The sequence below is a fragment of the Nothoprocta perdicaria genome, unplaced genomic scaffold, assembly GCF_003342845.1.
Source record: "Nothoprocta perdicaria isolate Ctin4 unplaced genomic scaffold, notPer1 scaffold_91, whole genome shotgun sequence".
NCBI lineage: Eukaryota > Metazoa > Chordata > Aves > Tinamiformes > Tinamidae > Nothoprocta > Nothoprocta perdicaria.
Window position 1 is genome coordinate 2655143 of NW_020456210.1, and position 26020 is coordinate 2681162.

At 39.7% G+C, this 26020-nt stretch overlaps 1 protein-coding gene across 1 annotated transcript in view; it reads left to right on the forward strand.

Annotated features, from left to right (window-relative positions):
• Window positions 1-17172, forward strand: part of MYRFL (myelin regulatory factor like) — a 32439-nt gene extending 15267 nt beyond the window's left edge. The window contains exons 9-25 of the mRNA XM_026052782.1: window positions 740-850; window positions 1402-1492; window positions 3082-3282; window positions 3692-3800; window positions 4310-4419; window positions 5070-5233; window positions 5842-5905; window positions 7023-7105; window positions 7960-8031; window positions 8115-8161; window positions 8282-8452; window positions 10293-10367; window positions 12006-12093; window positions 12312-12386; window positions 14209-14317; window positions 16914-16988; window positions 17086-17172. Coding sequence (XP_025908567.1) covers window positions 740-850; window positions 1402-1492; window positions 3082-3282; window positions 3692-3800; window positions 4310-4419; window positions 5070-5233; window positions 5842-5905; window positions 7023-7105; window positions 7960-8031; window positions 8115-8161; window positions 8282-8452; window positions 10293-10367; window positions 12006-12093; window positions 12312-12386; window positions 14209-14317; window positions 16914-16988; window positions 17086-17172 — 1732 coding nt within the window. The remainder of the gene's footprint in view (window positions 1-739; window positions 851-1401; window positions 1493-3081; window positions 3283-3691; window positions 3801-4309; window positions 4420-5069; window positions 5234-5841; window positions 5906-7022; window positions 7106-7959; window positions 8032-8114; window positions 8162-8281; window positions 8453-10292; window positions 10368-12005; window positions 12094-12311; window positions 12387-14208; window positions 14318-16913; window positions 16989-17085) is intronic.
• Window positions 17173-26020: the final 8848 nt, after the last annotated feature.

Sequence of the window (26020 nt, forward strand, 5' to 3'; positions counted from 1 at the left end):
AGATTCCCCTCTAGGTGGGCTCATAGAACCAAATATATACCTGATCTCTGATATTTCAAAATATTTATATTCAGCTAACAGCATTGCTGTATGGCGTTTAGAGCTGGACAGCAGGTGTGGGGTTTTTTTGAGGGTGATGATGGTGTAGTTTTTTTTTTATTTATACCAGATGAAAATACAGTAGGAAGACTGCTAAATTCACCGTGTGAACTGTTTAATGGTAGTGTTTATCAGTCATGATAGTGGTGGCTAGAGCTATGCATTTCACACATAACTCTGTGTTTATATTTTGAGAAACATCAATTTGATAGAAAGTACTTCAAAAAGTAAAATATGTAAATTCAGTGTCATAATAAGCATTATTGCCCATGGAAAGCAACAAATATGTATTATATTGAGTACACATGGTTTATTATGTTCTTACAGACAGCCTTAGAAACACAAGACAGCTCCTGCTAACAATATTTCCCCCCATCTGGTCTCTTGCTTATTTGTTTCCTTGAAATAGTCCCTGGGATGGATAAACACAACTTGAGTGTTTTGGTTGAGAACTGTGAGAGAAAAAGGAAATGTGTTGCATTTGTATAAGCCAAGGTTATTGTATTTTTACTGTGTCTCCTCTGTTGCCTTTTCATTTGTCAATATATTTTTTAATTATGTTAGCGAGCATGAGGAAATCTGAATAGAGCCTAGTAGATCTCCAAGTGAATGATGCTTCTTGTTTCCTTTTTTGTTTTAGAATTGACCTGCCAGAGGACCAGATAATTAAAGTAACACTGGGAAGGTTGCATTTTAGTGAAACAACAGCAAATAATATGCGAAAAAAAGGGAAACCTAATCCTGACCAAAGGTATCTAGTTGGCCTGTGTATGTAAAGGGAGAATGGGAACATCTAGTTTTGAATGGGGCTGATGTCTGAAAAAAGGTCAATATTGTCAATTCCTGTGATTTTTATCACAATTTCTGTGATACTTGGTGTCTACTTAGAGGCCTTTCTGCTTGTATCAAGTGATGCCATGAAAACAGGAAAGGAAATGCCTCATGCTCAGAGCTAAAGATTATTTCAGGAAGCCATAACCAGAATGTTGACTTATGGATTAGGAAATCAGGAAAAAATGCGACAACAAAAAAATTTACCTCTGAGGGGCATCTTCACCTTTAAGTCCTTATTACTTAAGCTCGTCAAAATCGCTGAAATCTATGTTGACTTCTCAGTGACTTTTGGAGGTTGAAAGGGCACATTGCTTGGGAGTGGAGGAAATGTTTTTCTTTTATATTGTAGTTTGTTTTAAAATGGTTCCGAACCTCTTTTTTGTGTGTGTCAATAATAGACACTATATTCAAAACAGTATGTGATGAGGCATTGTTTCAATTATCTTGATTAAATCCATTTAAAACTAGATATTTCATGCTGGTGGTTGGACTGTATGCACTCTCCCAGGACCAATTCTACTTACTGTCTGCACACGTTTCTGAAAGGATCATTGTGAGGGTAGGTAGAAAATTCATTGCTTTCACATGACCAATATTAACTGTTTTGGTATTCACAGGAGACTGTTGGGAGGGTGATACTTGGGCAGTGAAAATAAATATAAATTCAAAAAACTTGAAAAAAAATCTGTTGCATAATGAATTCATCCTTTGTTATCTTCTCGTTATAAGAATTTGACTGTGTTAAAAATAAGGTTATAGAAAGCTTTAAAAAATGAAGAAAAAAAACTCCTCTTGATTTGAATTTCAATACAACAGCCTTCAGTCTGGGGTTGTTTAGAGCTGCAATAAATTATTGAATCTGCCAGGAAATACATGCATGCTTTAATTAGCTGAATCCTTAATTTGAAGAGAGGAGATGAATGGAAAAAATAATTTTAAAAAAGGCAAAAAAGGTCAAGAGGGTGTACTGGAATAAGATKTGTTGCTTGAATTGCTCAGTGCTTGAGATCTCGGCTTGATGGTAATAACGTTACAGAAAAACAGGAGCCTTCCACACTAGTCCTAATGACCTGTAGTTCTAAATGCCCCAATCCACATTTCCCTTTTAGCTCTAAGCATTTGCATAAAGATAGGGTCAGAGTGAGAAGAGACAGAAAGAGTGGCATGGTGAAGTTGTGGCCCTGGGCATAATTTTGGGGCATTTCAGTGCTTTTCTGGCCCTGGACTCTAGTTCCTCCTCCCCTTGGTTTTCCTGAGGTGATGGAGGTCTATGGGTGATGGAGCAGGCCTACAAAGAAAACTTCAGGCCAACAAAMCTGCACCTCCTTTGAGATCATAGGTGCCCAGCAGATGCTTTGAATCTGATGGAAGTGTGGGAAGGAAGGGAAAAGGAGCCCTTCCTGGCTGCCTTCCTGCTCCCTACTTATTAATGTTCTCATTGGGGAGCACAAGACAAGACCCTTCCACAAATGGTTTGCAGTTAACTTGATAATTCCAAATTTAGGTAATGTAGTTGGGTTGGGATGATGGGTTTCTTTTTTTTTTTTTTTTTTTCTCCCTTCTTTTTTTTCCATTTATTTATTTTCAAGGGTTATTTCTAGAAACTTGCAGTCCACATTGCTTACAGTTTAGAGAATGCTCTTTTAGGAGATCAGGACCTGTGAATTCAGTGCACCCCTGATCTGTTCAGCACGGGACTTGGAAAAGTTTGTGCAATAGCATTTAACAAGAAAGAAACCAGTACGGTCAAAGCCTAGGCGAAATGTRTTTAACCTCTGCCTTGTTTTCTGTTTTCTGTTTTCCAGCCCTTAAGAAAAAGCAAGGCTCAGCTAAAATTTGCTGGCAAATCAAGAATGATTACATGGAGCATTTTCAAACCTAAGATTTGGAAAGCTTTGCAGTTTGATGATTTAACTGAATGCTAAAGTATAATAGAATTCAAAGGGACTAGCAATGAAGCCAAGATTGTTTGTGCAGAAACAATTGCTCAGAAATGACTCCAATATGTTTTTTAATGCTGGTGTGTTAGAAAAGCTCATGAATGCAGTTTAAACATGAAAGATTCGGCATTTGGTTTTCATCAACAAAGAGGTTAAAGCATCAGCCACATCTATGTTATACTAGCTCTTTAAATATATCTATTTTCAGGCATCTAACCCGGGGCAATTTGAGAATGACAGTGATGTGCTGTGGCAACGAGGACACGTTCCAGACACGATGGTCTATCATGGTCGAGTGGGGATTAACACAGATGCACCAGACGAAGCGCTGGTTGTCTGTGGAAACGCCAAAGTTATGGGCAGGCTCATGCATCCCTCCGACAGCCGAGCCAAAGAGAATATCCGAGAGGTAAGGGCTGCGGAGAACTTCAGGCATTTCTATTTGCACCACAGCCTGTGTGTGGCTCTTTGCTGTGACCCATGCAAAGTAGCTTATTTTTTTCTGGGACTGCTGAAATGCAGGTCAAAGGAAAATAAGGGTAGCCCTGTGCTCTATGCAGCCATCACCTAGGAGCCTCTGAAAAGGCAGACTATAGATTTTGGGGGTATCTGTGTAAAGGAGAGTTGTAAGGCTGAAGGGGGGCTGGAAACACAAATAGGAGTAAATTCTTCAAAAGAGGAATAGAAAAACTTGGTGTGTTCCACTGGGAAGATAGGCCAAGTGGGCACGTCAGGCTTGCTGTTATGTSGGTGAGGTCCTTGATACCGCGGTAATTCTTAATGCTTCAATGTGTGAATCAGGATCTCTGTGCATTTAGGTTGATACAAATGAGCAGCTGAGAAGAATAGCACAAATTAAACTGGTGGAGTATGACTACAAGCCTGAGTTTGCCTCTGTTATGGGAATAAACAATACCCGTGAAACAGGTATTCAGTCAGCTCTGTTCTCATTGTTCATTTTGCCCTTTAATGTCCTGCCTTTTAATGTCCTSCATTTCATCTCTTAAGATACTACAGATGTTCACTACTTCATATTTCCATTTCTGTATTACTGTGTTTCTCTTATGAAACAAAATGACCAAAATGAAGCATTTCTAATGTGTTTCTAGCTTCTGTTTCATTTTTTAAAGATATATGGGATTTTTTTACATAAGTTTGAAGAGATTGAAATATGTGAGCAGAAACTATTCAATTGTTACTAGAGAGAAATATGATTTTTAAAGGTTTCTGAGTTCTTTTTTGTGTGTGTTTGTTTTGATTTGAGGTAGAACAAAAAGTGAACTCATTAATTTTCCTACCACAGTGGGATTCTAGATCAGTGGGATCTAGTTGTAGCTTTTGTGATGGATACCTCAAAGAAAACACACAACCATGGCCACTGTGTGTCTAGATGTCAGTGCATTTCCTGACTCTACTTTCTGCTCTCGTGTGAACAGGAATCATAGCTCAGGAAGTGAAGGAGCTTCTACCTCAAGCCGTTACAGAAGCTGGAGATGTTGTTTGTGATGATGGAGAAAAAATAGAAAACTTCCTCATGGTTGATAAGGTATGGATTTGGGAGAGAAAGAGGATGTGTATATTTAGGCTCTTCTTGTATGAGTTATAAATATATACTATRTTTTACACTAAGAAGTAGGTGTGCACATGTATTTATACAAATAATCTTCAGAAAATCATTCAGGAAAACTGACCTCCCAGATGTTGGTAAATGGGTGAATTTTCTAATGATAGAATGTGTTTGCGTTAGCATCTCTATTATAATAATAAATGAACATACATAGAAATGGTAAATGCAAAAATATATTGCTTGTTTTTTTTTCTAGGCTACAAATAAATTACATTAATAGATTAAATATGCTAGGCAAAATATATATATTGCTGTATAAAGCAATCGTGACTTAAACACACTGAATAAAGCTGTTGAGGGAACACGTTCTTGAACRTCCCAATACTCATGTTATCCATAGCAGTGACTTCAGTTTTCAGGAAGCTATCAGGAAAATAGGACGCCACTGACAGTAGCAAAACCTGCTCCATGTGTTGCTTGTTATGGTTTAGAGCTCCCACTCCAACTTTTGTTTATATTTTAAGTATTCAATTTGTCCTTATGTAGGTGAATTCTCTGCATGTCTCTGGTTGTTGCCTCTGTTTGATGACTACACTGTGTCTTGCTTTTGTCATTGCTCTGCTTCTCAGGATCAGATCTTTATGGAGAACGTTGGCGCAGTAAAGCAGCTGTGTAAGCTGACCAACAACCTTGAAATCAGAATAGAAGAGCTGGAACAGTGGAATAGAAAACTGGCCACGCTGAAACGGTTGAGCAGTTTAAAGTCAACACTCAGTGAGAAGAGCACAGTCAGGTACCACCATCCCAGGCTTGGAATGTTCTCCCACTGTTCCCATAGAAATTCATAAAGCCTCTGTGGTAGAAGTCAAAACTAATTTTGCTTTACAGCAGAGTTCAGCTGTTTTTCAGCTGCTCTGTCTTTCAAATCACCATCATTTAAGTTGTGCAAAAAAGGCAATTTCACACATTGTGCAAATCACCAAAAAAAAAAAAAAAAAGAAAGGTGGCTTTTAAATTGCAGTCATTGTTATAATCTCTTCAGTAGTGTAAAGCAAAGGCAGACTACTTCCAGTTACAACCTTGAGATTTAGAAATAGCTGCTAAGGTAAATTTGCAAAACTCCTTTCACAAAAAACCTATCTTCAATGGAAAAAATGATCTGCATTTCCTATTTCTAAACCATTTCTCCAGGTTTCCTTTGAAATCAAAAGTAGCTTATAAAAGCATTCACCAGGCTGAGGTAGCCAGGAGGTTTTTGTCCTTGAAAATGAATGTAATGGCTTTTCTCCCTTTTTCTTTTTAAAAGTTGCAGTTGCAAAAGCCTGTGATGTTAATCCTATCTCTTTTTCATTCACCGTTTGCTAAAATGTTTGAATGTTAATGAGATCTTGTCTCCTACAGTCGGTATAGCCGAGCTACTAGTCTGTTGCCATCAAGAAAGTCAGTCCCACTGAAATCCAGCAAGGTGAGTGAAATTCAATATGTGAAATAAGTTTGAGTGCTGAAATACTGGTGAAAGATTTCATATCTCTAAAACAGAGAATCAAGTTCTTTTGCTAGAATTTTTTAGGGTTGTGCCAGAAGCCGAGCATGCACAAGACACTGTTCAGGCTCGTGCCTGTACATTTTGTGCRTGAGGGCAGATCTACATTATGGGATGGGATGGGATGGGATGCAGGGGGAGACTACCAGGAAAGAAGTGCTTAACGTAGTTTTGCCCTATGCAGAAATGTGGGTTTGGGTTCAGAAATCTGCACAATGATAACTCTTTCTGAGCTATATTCCTTGATTGCATCATCTCTGTGGCTTGCTGTTTGCATCTCCCAATATCCACGGATAATACTACTCCTTGGGAGTTTAAGGTCTTCCTAGTATGTCCATGGTACATTTGGAGAACTACTCTTGTCCATATGGTATTAAAGAAAGAGGGGATCTACATCGAATTGGTTAGAGAATATATTTTGGCCTTCTTCAGGACAGTACTCCTAGGTTGCTGTGTCCTGTTCTGTAAGATAAACACTGCTCTTTTGCCTATCTCACTCTGGCCAGTGCCAAAAAAATAAAGCTTTTTTTCACACAACAGATTTCTCCTACTGTTTAGGCACAGAACAATTACATAACACATAATCTAGAAAATAATAGGTCAGGTTCTCTTTATTCCACAAGGCCAATAAGATATTCCAACATGTGAGACTATTATTCTTGTTTAGAGAGTACCTTTACTATTGATATTGTTTGGAGAGGGCCTTTCTTCTGTATTTATATCAGGCCCAGTTTAATGTGGTCTGACTTATATTGGAAGCTATTCGTCTCTTAGGTGTGACCATTACTCACTGATTTCCCCATTTGATTTTAAAATACTTCAAGAGTATGAAAAATGTCAGGAAGAAAAGAGAAGGAACTGTTGTTTTTGCCATCTTTCCCATGTAAAGTTTGTGTCCCCAGACTGCTAACACTGTGCAACATCTAAGTAAAGTATGACCTGTTAACAAGGTTTACTTAAATGTAGTATTTCTTAAGTTACTAGGAGTAGCTTAGTTATATACCACTTAAATTGACCACAYATTATTTTCTTTTTGTAGGTTTGTTTCTCAAAAAGAGGGTCTTGCTCCAAGAAGATTTTCCAAATGACTATAATAGCTTTAATTGCTATTATGGCACTGTGGTAAGAACTAATTACAAGTTAACCTGTTTCTTCTTTTCATTTTTACTTGTCTCATTATAAAGATTGCATTTTTTTTCTTGGTTTTGGCTTGAAATAGATGGGCTTAAATTATTTTTTACTGTTCCTTCAAGTAGTAGTTTCAAAAGTGAACCACGTCTGCTTTTTCTTTCTCTCATTCATCTTACTCAAAGAACACAATAGATACAAATGAATAATGCAAATGTCTGGTAATGTGGCAAAGTCAAAATGCTTTTAGGAAAATGAAACCTTCACGGGACACAGGCAGGTCTAATCTCTGTCAGTGTCACAAAGCATGAAGCTTTCTCAGTGACTTGTGCTACAGGTCCAAAGCAGGCTGCAGCAGCCACGCAGCCAGTAAGTCTTCAGGCACAGAACGGTTGGATAAGAGCGAGTCTGCTGTGTGCAAATGCAGACCTGTGCCTGGAAAACTATGCTCAGGAAAACTTCCAGCTTGCTAATTTCTGTTTCTGTCCCAAAACCCTGGAGTTCACAATCTCTTCATGTACTGTATACTTTGAACTACTGTTATGGGTCTATTTAAAAGGCTAAATTGTCCATGTTTTTTGCTTAATTTAGTTGTGTGCTAGTACCTGACTCATTTGAACTACTGTTATGGGTCTATCTGTAAGGAAAAACTGCACATTTTTTTCTGCTTAATTTATCTGTAGGTGTATCAGTACCTGGATCATTAAAATCAGTGTGAATTTTCCCATTAGAAGAACTATGATCAGTCAGTTAGCTACTGCTTTGGGCCTGGGTACTTTCAATGTATTATTTATACCGTGTTATATAAGAGAAAGATATTAATCTACACATTAATTCTCTTTCAACAGTGCTTTGACAATATCAACTCTTTATGTACTTAGCATTCACCAAAGACTTCTGGAAAAACAGCCCAATTCCAGGCAAGTAATTGAATTACCGTTGTTTTCTCTTTTGGTCTGCAACACGGGTGTCCATTTCTTAATGAATTGTTTTTCTTCATCAGCAGTACTTCAAGCTCTGCTACACTCTTCCCTTCTACTACTATAGCAGGTAAAGTATCTCTGCTGCTCTGCCTCTGCATAACAGGCCTACAATTGCTGTGCTGCTACAGAATGCCAATGGACAAACAACACTTGTGAGAATTGTCTTTTTTTTTCCCTCTTAATTTAGCTTTGCAGGAGAAGAGCACAGTTTCTCAGAGCACTCTACCTGATGGGATCGCTGGGATCCCATCAGTGAATTTCTGTGACATTTTGCCATGTGACAGCATCTACTGTTGTCCCATTCATCAATTCAAAAGCAAATCTCTAAGTTATGAGCAAACAAACATGGAGGAGAAAGGTGAGTAAAAATATGGATTTCTGTGATTTCCCATATGAGCAAAAGTTATGTAAGAATCTGGGGAAGGATCAAGAAGATATTTAGCTTACTAAGAGACTGTCTAGTCCAGAGGATTTCAGAAGTCCTGATATAACTAATTGTCACTGCAGCTAATATGTTTTTGAAAATTTAGCCTGGCTGTCATCATAGTTCTGAGTCTTAAAATATTTTCTGAAGTATCACCATTCCTACCGGCCGTTCTAGGTCTTTCCTTCTTTCTTTCTTTATTTTTTTTTAATATGGAAATCACTAATCACTTAAATTAACCTTTGGCTTCAATTGGCCAGGAATTACCTGGAGGTAGTGGAGGATGAAGTAGCACATTTAAAAAATGGGTAAACTTAACAGTGTCACAGTGTGGTGACACTGCCCCTTTCTGTGGGCAGAGAGAAACTGAACTGCTACACAACATGAAACTTAGAATTGTAACTGTGCTCATTCAGGCAGGGGTTTCAAGCAGAGAAGTGCTATTTGAAGACAGAGATCTCTGAAATAAATTCCTTTTACTGGAATAGACCCCCTTTCAGGTACTGTCTCCCAGATACTATGTGTAACTTACCAGTAGGCATATTGTTTACAACCTTCAGAATATCTGTAATAAGTAGCTTGTACATAAAGGTATACTGGCCATGCAAGTGGCAGGGAAGAAAACATCCCTTGTTAATGAAGTTGTGATGTTCAGGCCTGATAAGAAAAAAGCTTGAAATATTATTGTCCAGTCTCAGATCTTAACATTGCTGGCGTCTAGAAGCAAGTGTTAGTTATGTCACTTGTTAGAGCAAGTGTTAGTATTACTAAATCCTGTTCTTTTCCTCTCCTTGTCTTGGCAACAATTGCTGCCAAGACAAAGGCTGTACCTAAGTGATCCCTATTGCTCTTAAGCCCGAAAGAGTGTTGGTTGATTAAAGAGACACTTTATCTCATTTACAAATGAGGGAACTGGAGGCAGAAGAAAATAAAATATGAAAACCTTCTATCTCCGGGTGGATGCTCTGGATATTAGGTGGAAATGCAAGGTAGGAATAAACACAAAGCATTTACCTTCTCATGCTCCAGATAGCATTAAGCGTTGATCCAAGAGTAAAAAATCTGCACAGTACACAGGCTACTGAAATGTTTCAGATCTGCACAAGTTTAATGAAGCTGAGTGTGTCCCCAGAGAGACAGTGACAATGTCAATATRAAATCCAAACAGAAAGAAAACCTGCGAGCTGCTTAATGTAGCTGCAGCCAAGATAAATGAAAAGGAAAATATTTTAACGGAACAAAAAAACTCTGAATAATATGAGAAGTAGTCAAGATAAACAGAGGATATTTTAGAAGCAGCTGATTAGTCTAAGGCATGGAAAGATAAAACTACAGTTTAAAATTACAGTTGCAATAATGCTGCTTTAGCAGGGTATATTCAACAGACCTATTCCTATTCCTCTACGTGGTGCCTGAATTTTGTGAGTACTGACACTAATAATGGAGGATCTTCTGTATATCCTAATCCTCTGTGTCTCAGATTTGTTGAGGAAAAGGATGAGCTGACAGTGTTCAAGGTGAGTGGAAAGAAAAGCACTCACAAGGAAGATCATATTTATGAAAAACAAGAAGTTTGACAGATCTTATGGAAGCTTGTTTCTTGTTATTTACAGATATCTTTCATTTGTACGTGTTTTACTCCAAATAGAGGACTAAATACCCACTAGTCTAGAGGTCCTAACATCCAAGCAAAAAATAATCACACAGGATATGTATGTCCATATTTTGCTGTCATAATTGTGCAAAGCTAATCTGTAAATACATTCTTTCACAGGAAACCCAAGTAGCCTGTTATCTGAAAGTAAGTCAATCAAAAATCGTAACAGAAGGTTTGATCTTGGAGACGACTGTAAGTCCCGCTTTTTTTTAAAAGCTTTTTAATGTATAATTGTATAAGTTTGAAAGGCTACCTTTAGGCTTGGAATTCTGCTGCTAGAATTGAGAGAAATTTCATTTATAACTGGTTATTATCGGAAATTAGAGCTTACGAATCCATTAAATGCCTGCACTATAATCTTCTTGTCATTGCATTTTATTCCTGTATCTTCATAAGATTTTTTTTTTAATAAAAATGAACTCATCTCAGCACCTATTTCCTAAATATGCACCTATTTCCTCAAGCAACTACTTGAGACAAAAGGCTTATCTTCACATGCAAGGCAAGTGGCAGTTTTCCTGACAGGGGCTTAAATCCTGTGAGGTGCTCCACACTGCAGTCCCTTATACAGCAAGAACTTAAGCATGTGAGTGGAGTATTTGTGTGCAGGGAGCACGTGCTGCTGCATAAAGGAAGTGTTTGGGCTTTGGCATAGTTGACCTAAAAGCTCAAGTTCTTGAAGGGATCCTTCTCTACCCTGGGATCCTGACATTACCTGCATTAATAGAGATGAAATGGAGTCTTTGGGCACAGGACTTCTGGCTTGGTGTCAGGCTCCCCTTTCAATGGCTAAAAATATTGATGTTTTTCTGTGATTATGAGCAGCCACTGATTGCAGATATTGTACTGCTATACTCCAGCAGGACTATGCCTGTCTTTTCAGTTATGTGGATGCTCTGTTCTTCCATTTGTCTTTTTTGATTAAAGATTGGGCGATACTTGTGTAATAAAACACGTAGACAGTGGCCTGCACTGAAAGCAGGTTGCTACCCATAGCCATGCAAGGAGTAGAGCCCACGATCTGCTTACTGCCTGTATACACACACATAAAACAGCAGCAGTGCAACTATGTCAGCACACTGCTGCTTGCTGCCTGACTCTTTGCAGGGTCAATTCACCTAGGGCAGAGCCTTGCCAGCATGACCAGGCTCTTCCACTCACCATCTGCCCCCTTCAGTGTGTGTCACAAAGAGCCTGGTCCAAGTTAAGGCAGAAAGTCTATGGCAAACTGAAGATCTTAATCCAGTCTGGTTGGTAGATAGCCACTCTGGTAACCAGTGACTTTACTCAGCTTTCCTGGTACTCAAAGCACCAGATAAGTTTTGAATTTGTTCGTTTTCCAGAAAGCAGGTTTTCAACTAGCAGTATCAACTGCACTGCACACTGCCCTGAATCGTATTTTGTGATATATGTGCATATATATATGTATATACAATGTATGCACATATGTATTTATATATGCAATGTTGAGCTAATTTTAAAATGTGAAAAATATGACAATGGTAACTAGAACATTAAAATGAACATTAACTAATTTTTATGACAATTGGACTGCYGTGAACATGGTCTTCAAGGTCTGGTCAAAAGAAAATGTTTCAGTATGAGGTGCTCAGGCTGTTTATCTGTGTAAATCCAACAAGGATCCCATGTTCCCTGTAACTTCAACATGAATGTCATCATCCAAAGGCTTTAACTGAGGGCAAATTTACAGCAGCAGCCACTTCTGCAGTGACGAGCAAGCTGGTAGATRCATTAACTGCGTTATTATTATGCTCTTATCTATGACTTCTGAATTAATCAAGAAGAAAACATTATTCCTAATATTTTTAGGGATTGATACAACAGTCAGTTCCATACAGATTTTGGAAACTCAGCAAGGCATTGACAGCCGCTATTGTAGTAAAAATCTACAGTGCGGGTAGGTAAATTGTTTTATTATGCTTTATTGTGGTGGGATAGGAGTACCATAAATGTGACATGGCTACTTGATGGGCTCCTCCTCAGTTTTCTTTGGTGTATCTGAGCTTTTTTCCTACTCTTTTACAATTTTTTTTTTCTTTTGAAAGCAATTTCCAATTTTTACAAAGCTTTTGTCTGTATTGAAATCCTATGTGCATTAATGTCATTTTTTATCAGGTCTGGAAATTACAGCTACGCTATTCCCATTGACAAATACACACCCACGAATGTAGAAATCACTCTGGAAATCAAGTAAGTGCAGTTAGAGATAATGCATTCATTACAATATAGTGATTCATTTTTGATACAAACTCTTGCCTAATTTCTCTTCTGTTACTAAATTAAATTCATCCCTGTTAAGAGGAGTGAGACAAACCCATGCAAAACTAACTTTAACTTGGACCTCTGGGGAGATCCTTTGCAGGAACATAAATCAAATACTGCTTTCAGGGGAATGATAATTTCGCCCTTCAAGGTAGGTATTAAAACCCAGTAGTCCTAAGCTTTAGTTTTCTTGTTAATTGAATAATCATGTACTCCTGAATTAGTAGGACTGCAGCCTTTGACTGATTGGCTTTTTTGTTGCTATTGTTTGTTTATTTCTTTGTTGCTTGTGTGTGTGTGTGTGTTTGTAGAGAAAAGTTGTTAGGAATATGCATAAAAACTCCCAGTTAGGAATATGCATAAAAACTCTAAGTATGTAGGTCTTTTTTTGACTTGCTGTATAGGCCCTGTAAAAGGGGATCCTTGTGTAAGGAGCATTAGCTCTGATAATCTGGAGAATTAGGATTTACAGCAGAAGTAAGCAGCAGACTTGCTTCTCAGTAGAGGTCCTCTTCTGGAATAAAGGTCTCGCTCTGTTGCGTTCTCGCAGAAGCAACTTACCCTTCTGTTGGGGCTGTTCTCTGATACAGGCCAGCGTTAGCCAGAAAAGCTGCTGGACATTTTGCTCAGTGACACCCGATAATTCCAGTCTGTCCAACTCCTTTTGAACTCCTTTTGAAGTTACGGATGGTCTAGAAGTCCAGTCTGTTGATCTTAAAATTACCGCCTTGCAAACATCCTCCTTTARACTTCTAAGTTAAGAAGTCTATGTTAAGTCTAAGTTAAGGACTTTATTTTGCGTAGATTTGTCCCAATCCTCTGAACAGAGATGAGAGGAAATAGAACTGAAGGCCCCACTAATTTTCTGCAGCACCCAAAAACCAGTACTTTAAACTTTATATAAACCAGTGGTGAAGTCCTCCCATGTAGGGATTAATAAAGTTTATTCAGAGTTTCACCCAAGCAGTTGCTGTATTTATTGTGAGTATTGGGTTATTTGTGGGAGGGATTTTTAATCTATACTTTTTCCATAACCTTTCACTTAAAAGCACAAACCCAAACATATTTGTTTTATTGCCATGTACAAATGCTTAGATAATAAATTAGAAATACAGAAATCCTTTATGCCACTAAACAAAACAAAATGAAACTAAAACACACGATGCTCGTATCTGGTCTAGAACAGAGGATGTAGCACATATGAATATTTGTTTGCACATGTACAGTAGTGAGTGTTAGCTATTTATATAGGCCTCTGTTTTGAGGCTTATTTGGAGTTTGTCTTCCATAAAACTCTATGCTATTGTGTTAGATGCCCAAATACCCTCTCACATTGTCATGCTATGTACTAAGCCRTGCAACCCAAGCCTGCCATGACTACAGAGTTGTATAAAAGTCATATGTAATAGCTGCTGATTATGAACAGGCTTAGGGTTTAAGGAAGTTAATAAAAAATTCTTGATTTATCTTAGTGACCGTAAAGATCACCCAGATTTCCAGAAGCAAAACTTCCTCCATTCATGGGAGGAAATGGAGCAAATTTAGAGGTTGATGGCTCAGGTTTTTTTCCCTTCATATCAACCAATTAAAAAATTTCCTCTGCTTTATTTCTCCATAATAAATCATTTGTTCTATTGTAAGGATTTTTTTTTTCCTTATTATTATGTAGCAGTGTATATATATATATATATATGGTTATTTTATTTAAGAAGAGTGGAATAGATCCTTATATTTTTCCTCTTTCTTGAAGCACCACAGAAGCATTAATTGTATACATGTGCAAATTCACATTTGGAAATTATTGTCCCTATCATGTGTCAAGCAAAAGCAGTGGGGCTATTTTCCAAGAAACCACACAGGTAAGATCGTTGCGGTAATACTCTGGCTTGTGGGAATCATTTGCATATATTGTCTGCTTTTCTGTCCTTCTCATTAAAAGTAATTCGCAAAAGTGAAAAGAAAAATGAGCTTTGTGGAGGAAAAAGTGTTCAGTTCTCTGTCAGTTTTATGATTAGCTTGCTCCTTTCCTCTTGCCCTCCAGAATGATGTTTCCTTCTATTAATTAGCTCTGTTTTTCCTAAAAGCATCAGAGTTTCATTGACAAGACATGATGATCCCTTGAATGCAGTTGAATGATTCTTGACACCAACAGTGTTGTGTGGATGCATTCTGGCATAGAGGGAGATCTAGAAGGTGGAAAAGACAAGTTATAACATCTGGTTCCACTGAGAAGCCTCAGAGAGCCCTGATTGTAAGAAATAAATGAACGAATGAAAAGATAAAAGACCCCATGGAGAAGATCTCCAGCTACAAATTGTGGAAAGAAAAGTAGCTGATGGCAGCTTATCCCTCTGTCCAGGTCAATAGTGCATTTGGCACTTGGCGAGAAGAAACGGTCCATTAGAAGCTGACTCGTAAAATTATTAGCCACTAAATTCTGGTYTTAGTTAAGGTGGTAGAAATCCAGATGTTCTTCGAGTCTACTGGATATAACTGGTTTTGGCATGGCCATGATCAGACAGCTAGGATGTGACCATCTGGTGTGAATGAGTTTTCTGTAGCATTTTGTTATTAAAGAAAAATAATCTGTTAGCTCTCTGAAGACCCTAAGAAGGCTTTTCTTGAGTCTAATCACTTCTATGACATTTCTTTTCCAGAGATACTTATGAAACGGAAGTACTTTTTGCTGATGACCTTAGGAGACAGGCTCTTCCAAACTCTCTATTTTACTGTTCCCACTGTTATCTTACAGGTTTTAAATCTTCATTTCACTGAAGGGACTTATTTCTGTGTGAARAGGAATTCATCAGTAAAGCTCTGTAGAGAACAAATATTCACTGTAAAAACAAGAGTTRTTTTCATGCCACTCTTTGAATTATCTTTATGGGAATAAAGTTATCAAAATGTTTTAGCTCTTCCTTTTAAAAAGGTATCTAAAGACCTGATCTTGAAAACTGTAGATCATCTCCAGTAAAGTAATGAAGACTTTAAACTCCCTTCAAAATCTAGGGAAAGAGAAGGCCTTTGTGACCAAGTCCTCAGATTTGTCCACATTGCTTGGGAAAGTTTAGTCTGGATTAAAAAAAAAGTAAGAAAGGCAGATACAAGGCTGATAGTGTTTCTGGGAAAAAAAAAAAAGGGTCAGAAAGAGGAGCCTACATTAAATTGGAGTCCTTTTACCAACTTTAACTTGCTGGTCTATGGTATAGTATGTAGTATATATAATAGTATATAGTATAATAGTATATAGTAAACATAGTATATTCTTAACTGGTTTTAAATTACTTGTTTTGGTGTTTTGTCAATTTAGAGCAGTTAGGATATCTGCAATCTTAAGATGACTTTTAACCTACTTTTGGAACAAGTTACATGCTTACCTGAAAGTGCTGCAAAGCCATCAGGCTCAAGGAAACAAAAGTTCTCCAAACTTTGACCAGTCTGCTGTAATTCCAGCACTCCTGGATATTATGTGAGACTCAAAGAAGTTGTCCAGGCAGAAATATCCCTGAAGCTTAATGCCAAAGCTGGTCAAAGAGACTTCATGGACTAACCTGAAATCCACACCCAAAGACTAAAGCTAGTGGGGAGAACTCAGGCTTGACCTGTCTCAGGATAGAAATGCAGCCTGGTTGGGGCCTTTTTTTTTTTTTTTCACAGGGATTTTCCTGAGGTCTGGAAGGCTCATCCTGTACCAATGGGCAGGACTCCTATACCAAAGGACAGTCATTTGGACTCTGGGCAATTCTCTTTTAAGTCATATCATGTAAGCCTCTCATCTCCAACACAGGGAGTATATCAAAGTGAGGAAGGAAAGAGAAAAGAGTTGAGATATTAGGAAGTGATGAAATAAGAATTATCATAGGAGCATCAGAATGGATCATTTGCCAACAAAGAGCTGAGGGCTGAATTTTATGCAGGGTGGAATAGAAGTTACAGGTACAAAATACATTATTTCATTTGCACATTGCAATCAGAAGTAAAATGAAATCTTCCCAGTATCAATTCTGGAAATACTGAGTGATGGTGAGGACACTGCTCCTATCTTTTGAATATACAGAGGAACTTGCCTTCTGAACAGGACTACCCTTACTCCTCCTAAATCAGCAGAATTGCTGTTTCTCTTTATTAAAGCTTTCAGGCCACCTGGCACATCAGGGACAATTCCTATGTGCAATTTGCTTTGAGGGCTAGAGAGGAAGCTCAGTTATTCCGAGCCAGCTGAGAGACGCCGGGAGCCAGATGTCTGTTAGTCCCTGCTCAGAGCTGATCAGAGCAAAGCTGCATCTGCAAGGCTTAAAGTCAGCACTCCGTCTTTAAATACCCTGACTGGCTCTCGAGCCTCGTTATCATAATTGCTTGCGCTGCATTTGTCAATGAAATGTTTCCACAGACTTTCTGTCCCTCCGATGTCKTGTGAAACAAGGTTTTCGGATCTCTTTCTCGTTTCTCACCTAGGGCTATCAGCATGTTTGGATCCTGCCCGTAGCTCGGTTGTACGACAGTGCGTACTATTTCCGTGTAGCTGCCCCGGTAAGCTGCTTTCAAACGGGAACACAGCAAAAAACAAAACCTCTGAGCTGAGAGAAGATCCTATATTCATCATCTTTCTTTATTTTTATTTCTTCAGGATCTTGCGGACTGCTCGACAGACCCCCATTAYGCTGGAGTGTTTTTTACTGATTACTACTTCTATTTTTATCGACACTGTGAATAAAATGCTGCCAATCTTTCTGTTTTTTGGGGGAAAGAACAYCAAAACTCTTGATATGAAAAAGGGAACTGTGTATCTCTGGATTTTTTAAAAAACTTTTTRTTAAGTTGTATGGTGTTTTCCAGTTTGTTTTGATCTTAACTTAAGAAAGAGAAAAATAAAGCATTTGACCRTGATCATAGCTCTGCACTGCCAGAAACTGCTTTTAAAAGGACATGATACAGTGGATCACCTGATGTATAAGGAAATAATCATGTTGTCGTGAACTTACTAGATATGGCAAATTTAACAATGAAATATGTAGAGGTTCTACTGAGCTGGGATATACTCTAGTCTTCAGCAGATGGTAAGATAATAAAATGTCATTTGCAGTCAAGAGGTCTGCTTCAAGCCTACATGTATTTCTCTTAGTATTAAGCCTTTTTATTTTTTTATAAATATTTTTCCCAAATGCAAACCAAAAACTTGGAGAGAAATGTAACACAGGGCAAAAAACACCCTGTAAAACGGTGCTTGAGCAGTTCGGTTCCTCAGTGTGTTCAAGCCTTCATGTTTCAGAAAGCAGTGCTATCATTACCATTATGCCTGTGCCATTTAATGGTGCTGCTCTTTCCATGAGATGGTTTGTTCCTGACGCACAGCTAAAAAAAAATGTAGCTGAAAYATTTGCTCCTAACATTTGCTCCTAATTTGTTTCTGTGCCTTCATCTGGCACTTATTTTCTCACTATTGCTGGATTTCTATCAAGTGTGACCTTCTTGCTTAATTTCGCTCTGGTTAGGGTTAACTGCAGTGTCCTCGGCTATGTTTTGTTTGCTTTAAATGACTCGCTATTTTGACTTCATCTTAACTTGGCTTTTCTTTCTGGCCTGGTAAGTATTTATAGTACAGGTGGCATGTTCTGTAACATCCCAGAGACTAACTGGACTTGGAACTATAGAAACAAAAGATCGGAAGAAGGTTTTGCCTTTAGTTTTTTATTGTAAATGCTTAAGAGTGATTCCCAAAAAAAGGGTGTCACAGAAGTCACAGAAGATAATGAAAGTGCATTTTGGAAAAAAAAAAAGATTGGGCATTTCTAGACCCACCTGCTTTTCACTGCATATTCTTCTGGGCTGAAATACTCTTCCTATGGCACTGCAGTAGGAGAATATAAGCTCCCAATATTTAGTGTTATCCAAACTTCCCATAATTAGAATACAGCCTGAGATGCTTGTGGGATAGCTTCTTAATGAATGGCTTCTTTGTGAAAAAACTCACAATGTGATTTTATTACAAATTTATTTGCCAGTTTAAGAATTTTCTGGCAATCCTTCCTTATGTGTGAGTTTGTCTTGTGATCCCTCAAAGAAAACAGCACTGAACTGTGGTTGCCATAGGAGAGTGCCATGGAGAAAACATGGCAAGGAACCTTTTAATTCCCAAACAGCTGAAGGAAGCAGGACTGATTTTTTTTGAATGAATGAAAAATGCTGTTCTTAAAGATTTCAGATGTTTCAGCCTTTTTTTTTTTTTTTTTTCTTTTTCTGTGTGTTTAGTGATAAAGTGACACTCTTTAGCAGTGATCATTACAATGTAATTTGAAGAAGTGTTGTGATGTGGCATACTGCATTGCTAACATTTTACACACATTGCACCTGGATTGAGAAACTCTCTTCCCTTACCTCTTTTTGGCACAATTCCAGACATCACTGACGTATTTTCTCCTAACTTGAAAGGGAATTAGGGTAATGCAAACTTCCACTGTAGGTGAGACAGACATTAATTGCAGGAGGCCCAAGCACTCTAGAGCTAGAACAGGACAATTCTATAATACAGTACAGTGAGGTACGACCTCACCTGGGTTACAAGCCGTGTTTTTCACACCAAGAACGTGATATCACAGTTCACTTTTTTTTTTTTCCTTGACTGTGACAAATTTGGCTTCGGTTTCAGTCAGTTTGATCTAGTGGTGATAGCAACATTTTAACTGAAGACTGAGCAGGCACTTTGGGACACACTGAAACCTATCTGGAGGTTTCACACTGAAACCTATCTAGAGGCTGCAAGGAGGAAATCCTGGGCAGGCAGCCCACGGAAACCAAGTGCCAGGTAGAACCACAGTGTGAAACCAAGTGCCAGACCGATCTACAGCAGGAGTGATCCTAGGGCATGACTCCCCAGCTGCCATAGTGGAGAGAACTGTGTTAAAAAAGTGTCTTCTGCTTTCTGTGGGCAGCCCAGTTCAGATGAAACAGCAGGCTCTTGCATTCGGGGAGGTCTGATAAGTAATAGGTGGGATATTTCTGTTGATCGAGTCAGATGGTGCGAGCCTGCGGTGAGAAGTTAGAAATGCAAAATCATGCCTGGAAGACCCGCAACGCATAGGTCTGAGGGCAGACCTAGAGTTGAGCTTTTGATAAAGTCCTGCTTATTTGTATTCTTCTAGGATCAAAGCTTGCTTTCTGTGATGAGAAAACCAAATGTTTTGCAGTTGCACTACAGTTGTTAGCAGGCTAATTGTGCCAGGGTGCGGCAATTGACTGGCTCCCTCAGGAGTCGTTTCTTAGATTACAAATCTATTGTGTWGATGGAACTGGAGCAAATCTAACTGAAAAAAAAAACCCTGATTTATGCTATCTTTACTATTTCTCTCCYTATTAAAATTGATAGTTGGAACGGTGTCAAAGAAGGTAGGTTCAAGGTAGATATAGCAGCTAGTGCTTCAACACACGCAGAGGAGGGCAGCACRGGCAGTGCCCGGTGGCTGAGCTCAGGCAACTCTGTCCCTGAGCTGCCTCCGGCATGTGTCCAAGATGGGATTTGTCCAAGGCCAAACACACCATCAGTGAGATTTAATATTAAGGCAATTCAGGTGGTCCTTGTATAGGGTAGGTTAAAACAGGAAAAAATGGTGGGCTCTGTAAATAAGTACTTCAGGCAGCCTGGCCTCCTCGTAGCTGGCTCCSCTCGCTCCACATAGTGTGTTTTTAGTCATTAAAAGCTGCACATGGGTGTTTTCATGGTGAGTACGAGCGCGGCGTTGAGAACAAGAGGTTTCACACTAGCAGCCCTGGCTGTAACCTGGGTTCCTATGGTCGTGCAGGTGGGGTGGCTGGCTCGGGCAGGGTGACATGGCCATGGTGACAAGCCTTGACTTGGCCTTGACTTGYCTTGACAAGCCTTGACCCTTTGCCCTCTTGCCCCTCGACCCTGCCACAGCTGGAGGAGCCCCTCACATCTGCCGGCGAGGGGCAGGAACGAGGCTGTAGCCTCCACCGTTCTCTGGGTCCCTCCAGGTCCTTGCAGGCTCCCACCTGCACCATCTTGCTGGGCTTCTTGCAGTCATTCAGCACCGCTCCCCTTTGAACCACGGCTCTGTCCTTCCTACATGCCCAAATACTGCAGAAGCCTTCACCTTCTTGCTACTCTTGGTCTTTGAGCAGGTACCCTTTTCTCTTACTTGACTAGCTGTTTTGCAGCCATCCTGTGCCCTGCTTTGCCCTTTCCAATGAAGGAACTTGTTGCAATACTTTAAATCTCATCCTTTAAAAGTAGGTCATTGTCTTAGCAAAGGGGAGGGGAGGAAACTGGCTTCTTATGAATGGGACTTAGAACTCATTTTGTTGAAGGCAATGCTCTAGTTTCTTGTTGATGTTAAATATATTACAATTGCCTGCGCACAGTAATATAAGCACAGATCTGCAAAGTTGAGCTTAATGTTAACTTAGCTGGCAGAGTGACTCTGTGGGATAATCAGTGTTTTGCATTTTTCATTCAGATTTAATGTTACGCTTTCCCTTCCACAACATAATCCAAACCACAGACCAGCTGGCTGTCTTGATTAAAATCCTCTTCCTGCTCTTTATTAATCTTCATGGTTCTGTCCTAGAATTTTGAAGTGGTCATGGTGTATCAGAAAAGAAAATTGTTGCAGCCAAATGCAGTATTTATAAATCAGGATTTCTGCCTAAAGCATATTGCTGATTCCTGAACTARGTTACATCCAGAATGCTTCATTGCATCCACGCAGCCTTACACAAGTTTGGAGCAAAGCTCTCCACATCAACTGACATAGTCAGTGGCAGTATCTGAATATCATCTATCTTTTTCTGATTTCTCGCAAAGGCTGATTAGGACCTCAGGTCTTGTTGCTGAGCCATTTGGATCTCTACGGACTCTTGGAACAATCTATTTGGATTGTTCACATGGCCATATCCTGTAATTATGTCACCTTTAGACTTTTGGCCAAAATCAGTACCATCTCCTAAGAATCTTTCCAAGTAAGTGTCACGATGGAGGAATAAAGCTTATGGTCAACTAAGTTATGCCAGTTGAAGAYTCTGCCTGCCAGAGTTTCTCAGAAGTTTTTATCTAAGAAAAGAAATCCTCTAGCTCAACATGTCTCACCATTTCAGGGGTACCCAGCCTACAGGAGAGTAGGACAAAGTTGGGCTCTGAAATGTGTTAAAAACACAGCACTTCATGAGACCAAGGTAAAGGAAGCTTCCTAACATGGCTTCAACACAAGTTTTKTCTATCTGGGAGATGGTCTTTTGGGAGTTGAACTGTTTTCTGTTTTGCTGATATCATACATCTCATTAGGGTCGCTCTCCTGGAAGCCACATCTCTCAGTTCCTTGGGTGGTTTGAAGACTGCTGCAACCTTATGATTTTGCTTACTTTTCTCTTATCTTCAAAGAAGCCATTCCTTTTTTTTTTTTTTTTTTTTCCCCCATATGTTGGAGGATCTTGGGTCTAGAAAAGTTAATTCTGCTTTCTCCTCTTTGAAATCTACTTTTGTCAGTTATCAAGGAAATAATTTTCAACAGTCTGATTTTTAAGCTGTAGAAACTTGCATTAGCAGTTGGCTGCGATAACTTTCTCCTGACTGTCAGGATGCTGGTAAGCGTTGGTTGTTCAGATACTGAAAGTTCATGAGTCCTACTTAAAAAGAAACAACTCCCAAATGTTATGGGATGAGGAAGGTTGAYTGCCTTGTTGTTTCTTCTCATGATTATGCAGCTTTTACTTTAACTGGACGTGGGCCATCTCGGGTGCTTTCCTTTGTTGCTGCTCTCAGTAATAGGTTTTTGGGCACAGAACTCACTCATAACCRCATTCAATTTATATTCTTCCTCTGAATTTCAATCTTGCTTCCTATTACGGTGTCACGACTGAAGCACATCAAATGATCTTCTGTGCTGTGTCTCGTTGTTTTTCCTTTTTGACCTACTTGCTGTCAGGATGAGTCTTTCACYGTCTCACTTGGTAAGCATCATGCTAACTTCAAAATTCTTGTCCTTCCAGAAATATTCCACAACTTTGAATCACTTTGATGACTTTTGTATTTCTCTCTTCTTTTAGGCACATCACTTTTGTCGCTGAGTTTTCTCATGTAAATCGATCTTCAAGGTCATATTTCCCACAAATGTTAACACAAATCAATGCAGGCCARCAGAGACTCATGCACCATATGTAATACTTACCCTGAATATCCCTAATGTACTCACAGTACTTTTGTACTTTCATGCTTTCAGTACATTTTGTCTTTCATACTACAGTAGCATTGCTTCAGAGGGTTTCTGTGCTTCTGGACAGTCTTACTGACTTCATCTGGTGCCCCATATAGCACTGGTGATTTTCCCTCATGTGAAGTCAAAGCAAGAATGGGTGCCTCGGTCCATACGTATTCCTTAGCACTGGGCACAAGCTGAACAATTCATGGACATTAAATATAAAAATCAACAGAAAAGCTTAATTAAAATAATATAAACTTTGTGTTTCTTAATTTATTGTTTGTTATGTTTGTGTCATTTTTTTTACATTAGGAAAAATGAGTTTGAGTGTCTTTTCCAAGGCCAAAACATACAAACAAACAAACAAAAACCTGGCCTGAAAGATCTCACTCACTTCGTATCTCTCCGATGTGGAGTGTTTAGTTCCCTTACTTCTCTTCAGGCAGCTACCAAGAATCATATCTTCTGTATTTCTAGACTTGAGCTGTGTTAGTTATCACAAATCAAAAGGAAGGTATGTATGTATGTACAAGAAGTAGCTGATATTTTGTTTCTGCTGTAAAATACATATAGAGAAAATTGTTACAAGAAAAAAATCCCAGCTTGTCAAAGTCAGGAGTATCAAAGAAGACAGTTCGGAGAAGATCCAGGTGCTGTACATAATGTATAGCTTTCTTCCTCTTCTGTGCTTGCGCTCTGGAAGATGAAAAATTATTAGGGCTGAAGTTGAAACCATCATTGAAGGTTAATCTGCTGGGGCTTCCTCCGTGCTAGCGAGGCCGGTTTCTGCAGCAGGGCAGTGACAGATGGCGTGTCCTCTGCGAAATCATGCAGCTCTGCCAAGAGGCCTCAGGCAGGAGCTGCCTGCCCTCACGCACATGCTTTCTCCCTGAGCCACGGATGGGGTTGCTCCCAAGCACGGGAATCCTCACGGAGGCAGGATACACATGGGCATCAGGGGGTGGGTAGTAAAGCAGGAAGGATTGGCTTGAGATTAGGTCCAATAAGGAGCTTTCTGCATTACCCACAGGCATTAAAATGAGTTTTTTTGTCAGTGGTTTGCCCTGGAATAGTACTGAATTGGAAGATCACTAAATTGCCCCACAGAGCACTGTTCCTACTGATTGCAGGCCCTGTATTTTTTATCAAATTTTATAAAAAGCCTTAGAGGTTTCCCTTGGTTGCAGAATGATGTTTAAAGCTCTTGACTGACAGCCTTAAGGGCTTTTCTCATAAGTGAGCAAAGTCACACTGCAGTTTAGACAGAAATGTAGGGCAGAGCATGGGTTGGATTTGGTCATCTCTTCTTGAATGGGCTTCCTGCATTGCTATTCAGTTTGCATCACCCCATCATATCTCAACAAGCAGTGCAGGGCTCGCATCATGGACATGAAAGTACATGGACAGGACATGGACATGAACATGTTGACATGAAAGTCAACCTGTTGTGTACCTCTCTAGGAAGAGCACACCTGGGCATGATTCCCCAGTCAGTGCCTCCTCAGGTCCTGTTTGCCAAACCAGTTCCTTTATGGCCAAGGAGCTGAGCCTGGGCCAGTGGTGCAGGGCTGTGGCCTTAGGGGCCCTTCAGGAAGGAGATGACAGGAGTGCCTGTTTAATGGGACGCACTGGGGTGCTATMGTCTGCGAACCTCTTTCTCTGCTTCCAGTGTGTAACAGGTTTGTTCCCACTGCATCAGCAGAGGAAGGAAAGAGAATGTAAAGCTCTAGAAAAACTTGGTGTCCTAAAGCTTTGCTCTAGTTTGGTCATCGCTGCTTCAGTACTGACCTCAGCATGAATTTTGGTGATGAGTTGGGTCATGAAAATAGTTGGCCAACTTGTGAGAAACTCTTGTGCTATCAATAGCTAATATAATATTTGGATTTTTCACAGAATTCTTTGAGAATAGTGAAGCTCTGCTGAGTCACTGCTACTTATGAACTCACTCATTTGAACTCTCTAACCTACAGTGTATTTTTCCCCTTCACGGACAATTTCTGAGTGTCATTTTCTGGGCCTGATTGCCTTGTGAAGGCTCAGGACACTTATGCAACCTTAAAATGAGCATTGCCAAGTCTCACAGCAAGAACTGAGATTTGTCGGACTTCCGACTTAGCTGCACTGGCAAGTGTCGGACCTCAAACATGTGGGCTGTGTACTTGTGCCCATGCATTAAATCAAACAGGAAAACAGCATAACCATTGCTTATAGAAAACCATTTAGATCTGCCAAGGCAGTGACTTTTCTGTTTCAAGGAGCAAACTGGTTTCTTGTAATTTTACTTATCAACAGGAGCTGTCATAAGCTGTTGGACCTTCTGAGGCAGTCGTGAGCTTTCACTCGCAGTCGTGAAACCCAGAACCTGAAGGTGGCTCAGCCTTTAAAAGAAAAAGGTCACAGGACAAAACAATACTGGTGATGGTGTATCTTAAAAAGCAACCCCAACACTCTTGAAATGAGTGCAAGGGGATAAATCGTCCAGCTAAGCCAGGGACAGCAGAAACTGAGACACTTGGATACTTGAGGGTACCCAAGAGCGGAAGAGGGAGCAGAAACTGCATCTTGGCAACTGCAGAGCAGTTTCCAAGCCAAGATCTCTCCTTTCCTTTGGCACAGATCCCTCCTGATCCTTCTTCAAGAGCTCTACTCTAAGCCCATAGCTTGGCAGGTGGCAAAGMGCCAACCCACGTAGGCTTGAAGGATAGCACAATAGTCTGGTAATGTTTCTCAGGAGCACAGGCATGGTCACAGTGACAACAGGAAAAATAGCTTCCTGTTGGGTGGATTCTCACTGACTGTGGCATTAAATTCCTACTTTTACAGAAGAGGTAATGGAAAAAMCAAAGATGTTTATCTCAGAAGTGAAGTTCTTTGGCTTTATGGAGTTAACTGGCTCATCTAGGGAGGGAGGAAAGGGAACCACTATTGCATGGTGTATGTGGGAACATGTATTACACACAGGGCAGCAAGAAGGAGACCAGAAGATCGTAGTTGCTTCCCTTATAACCTGTATTTGTTTTTTTGGCACATGTAGGGATTATGGAATCCTAGATCCTAACACCTATGTGTCTTGTCTTCAATTCCATTTGCAAGTCATTCAGACTTGTGTTCATTTTCTTCCGTGGGTACCTGTCCCGCTGGATTTTGGAAATGCTTCTGAAGATTCCTGCAGTCACCTCTTCCACTGCTGCYACCCCTCTGGGAAGATTTAACCTTTCAAAAAGTGTTGACAAGTGCATTTCCCAAGCGTCCTTTAATGGTGCTAGCAGAGTTCCTTTCCTAGGCCGTGGGTAACCTCAGGACACACGGCTGGTGCGGTGCGCTGCTCCAGTGTAGCAATGTCAGATCTTCTTT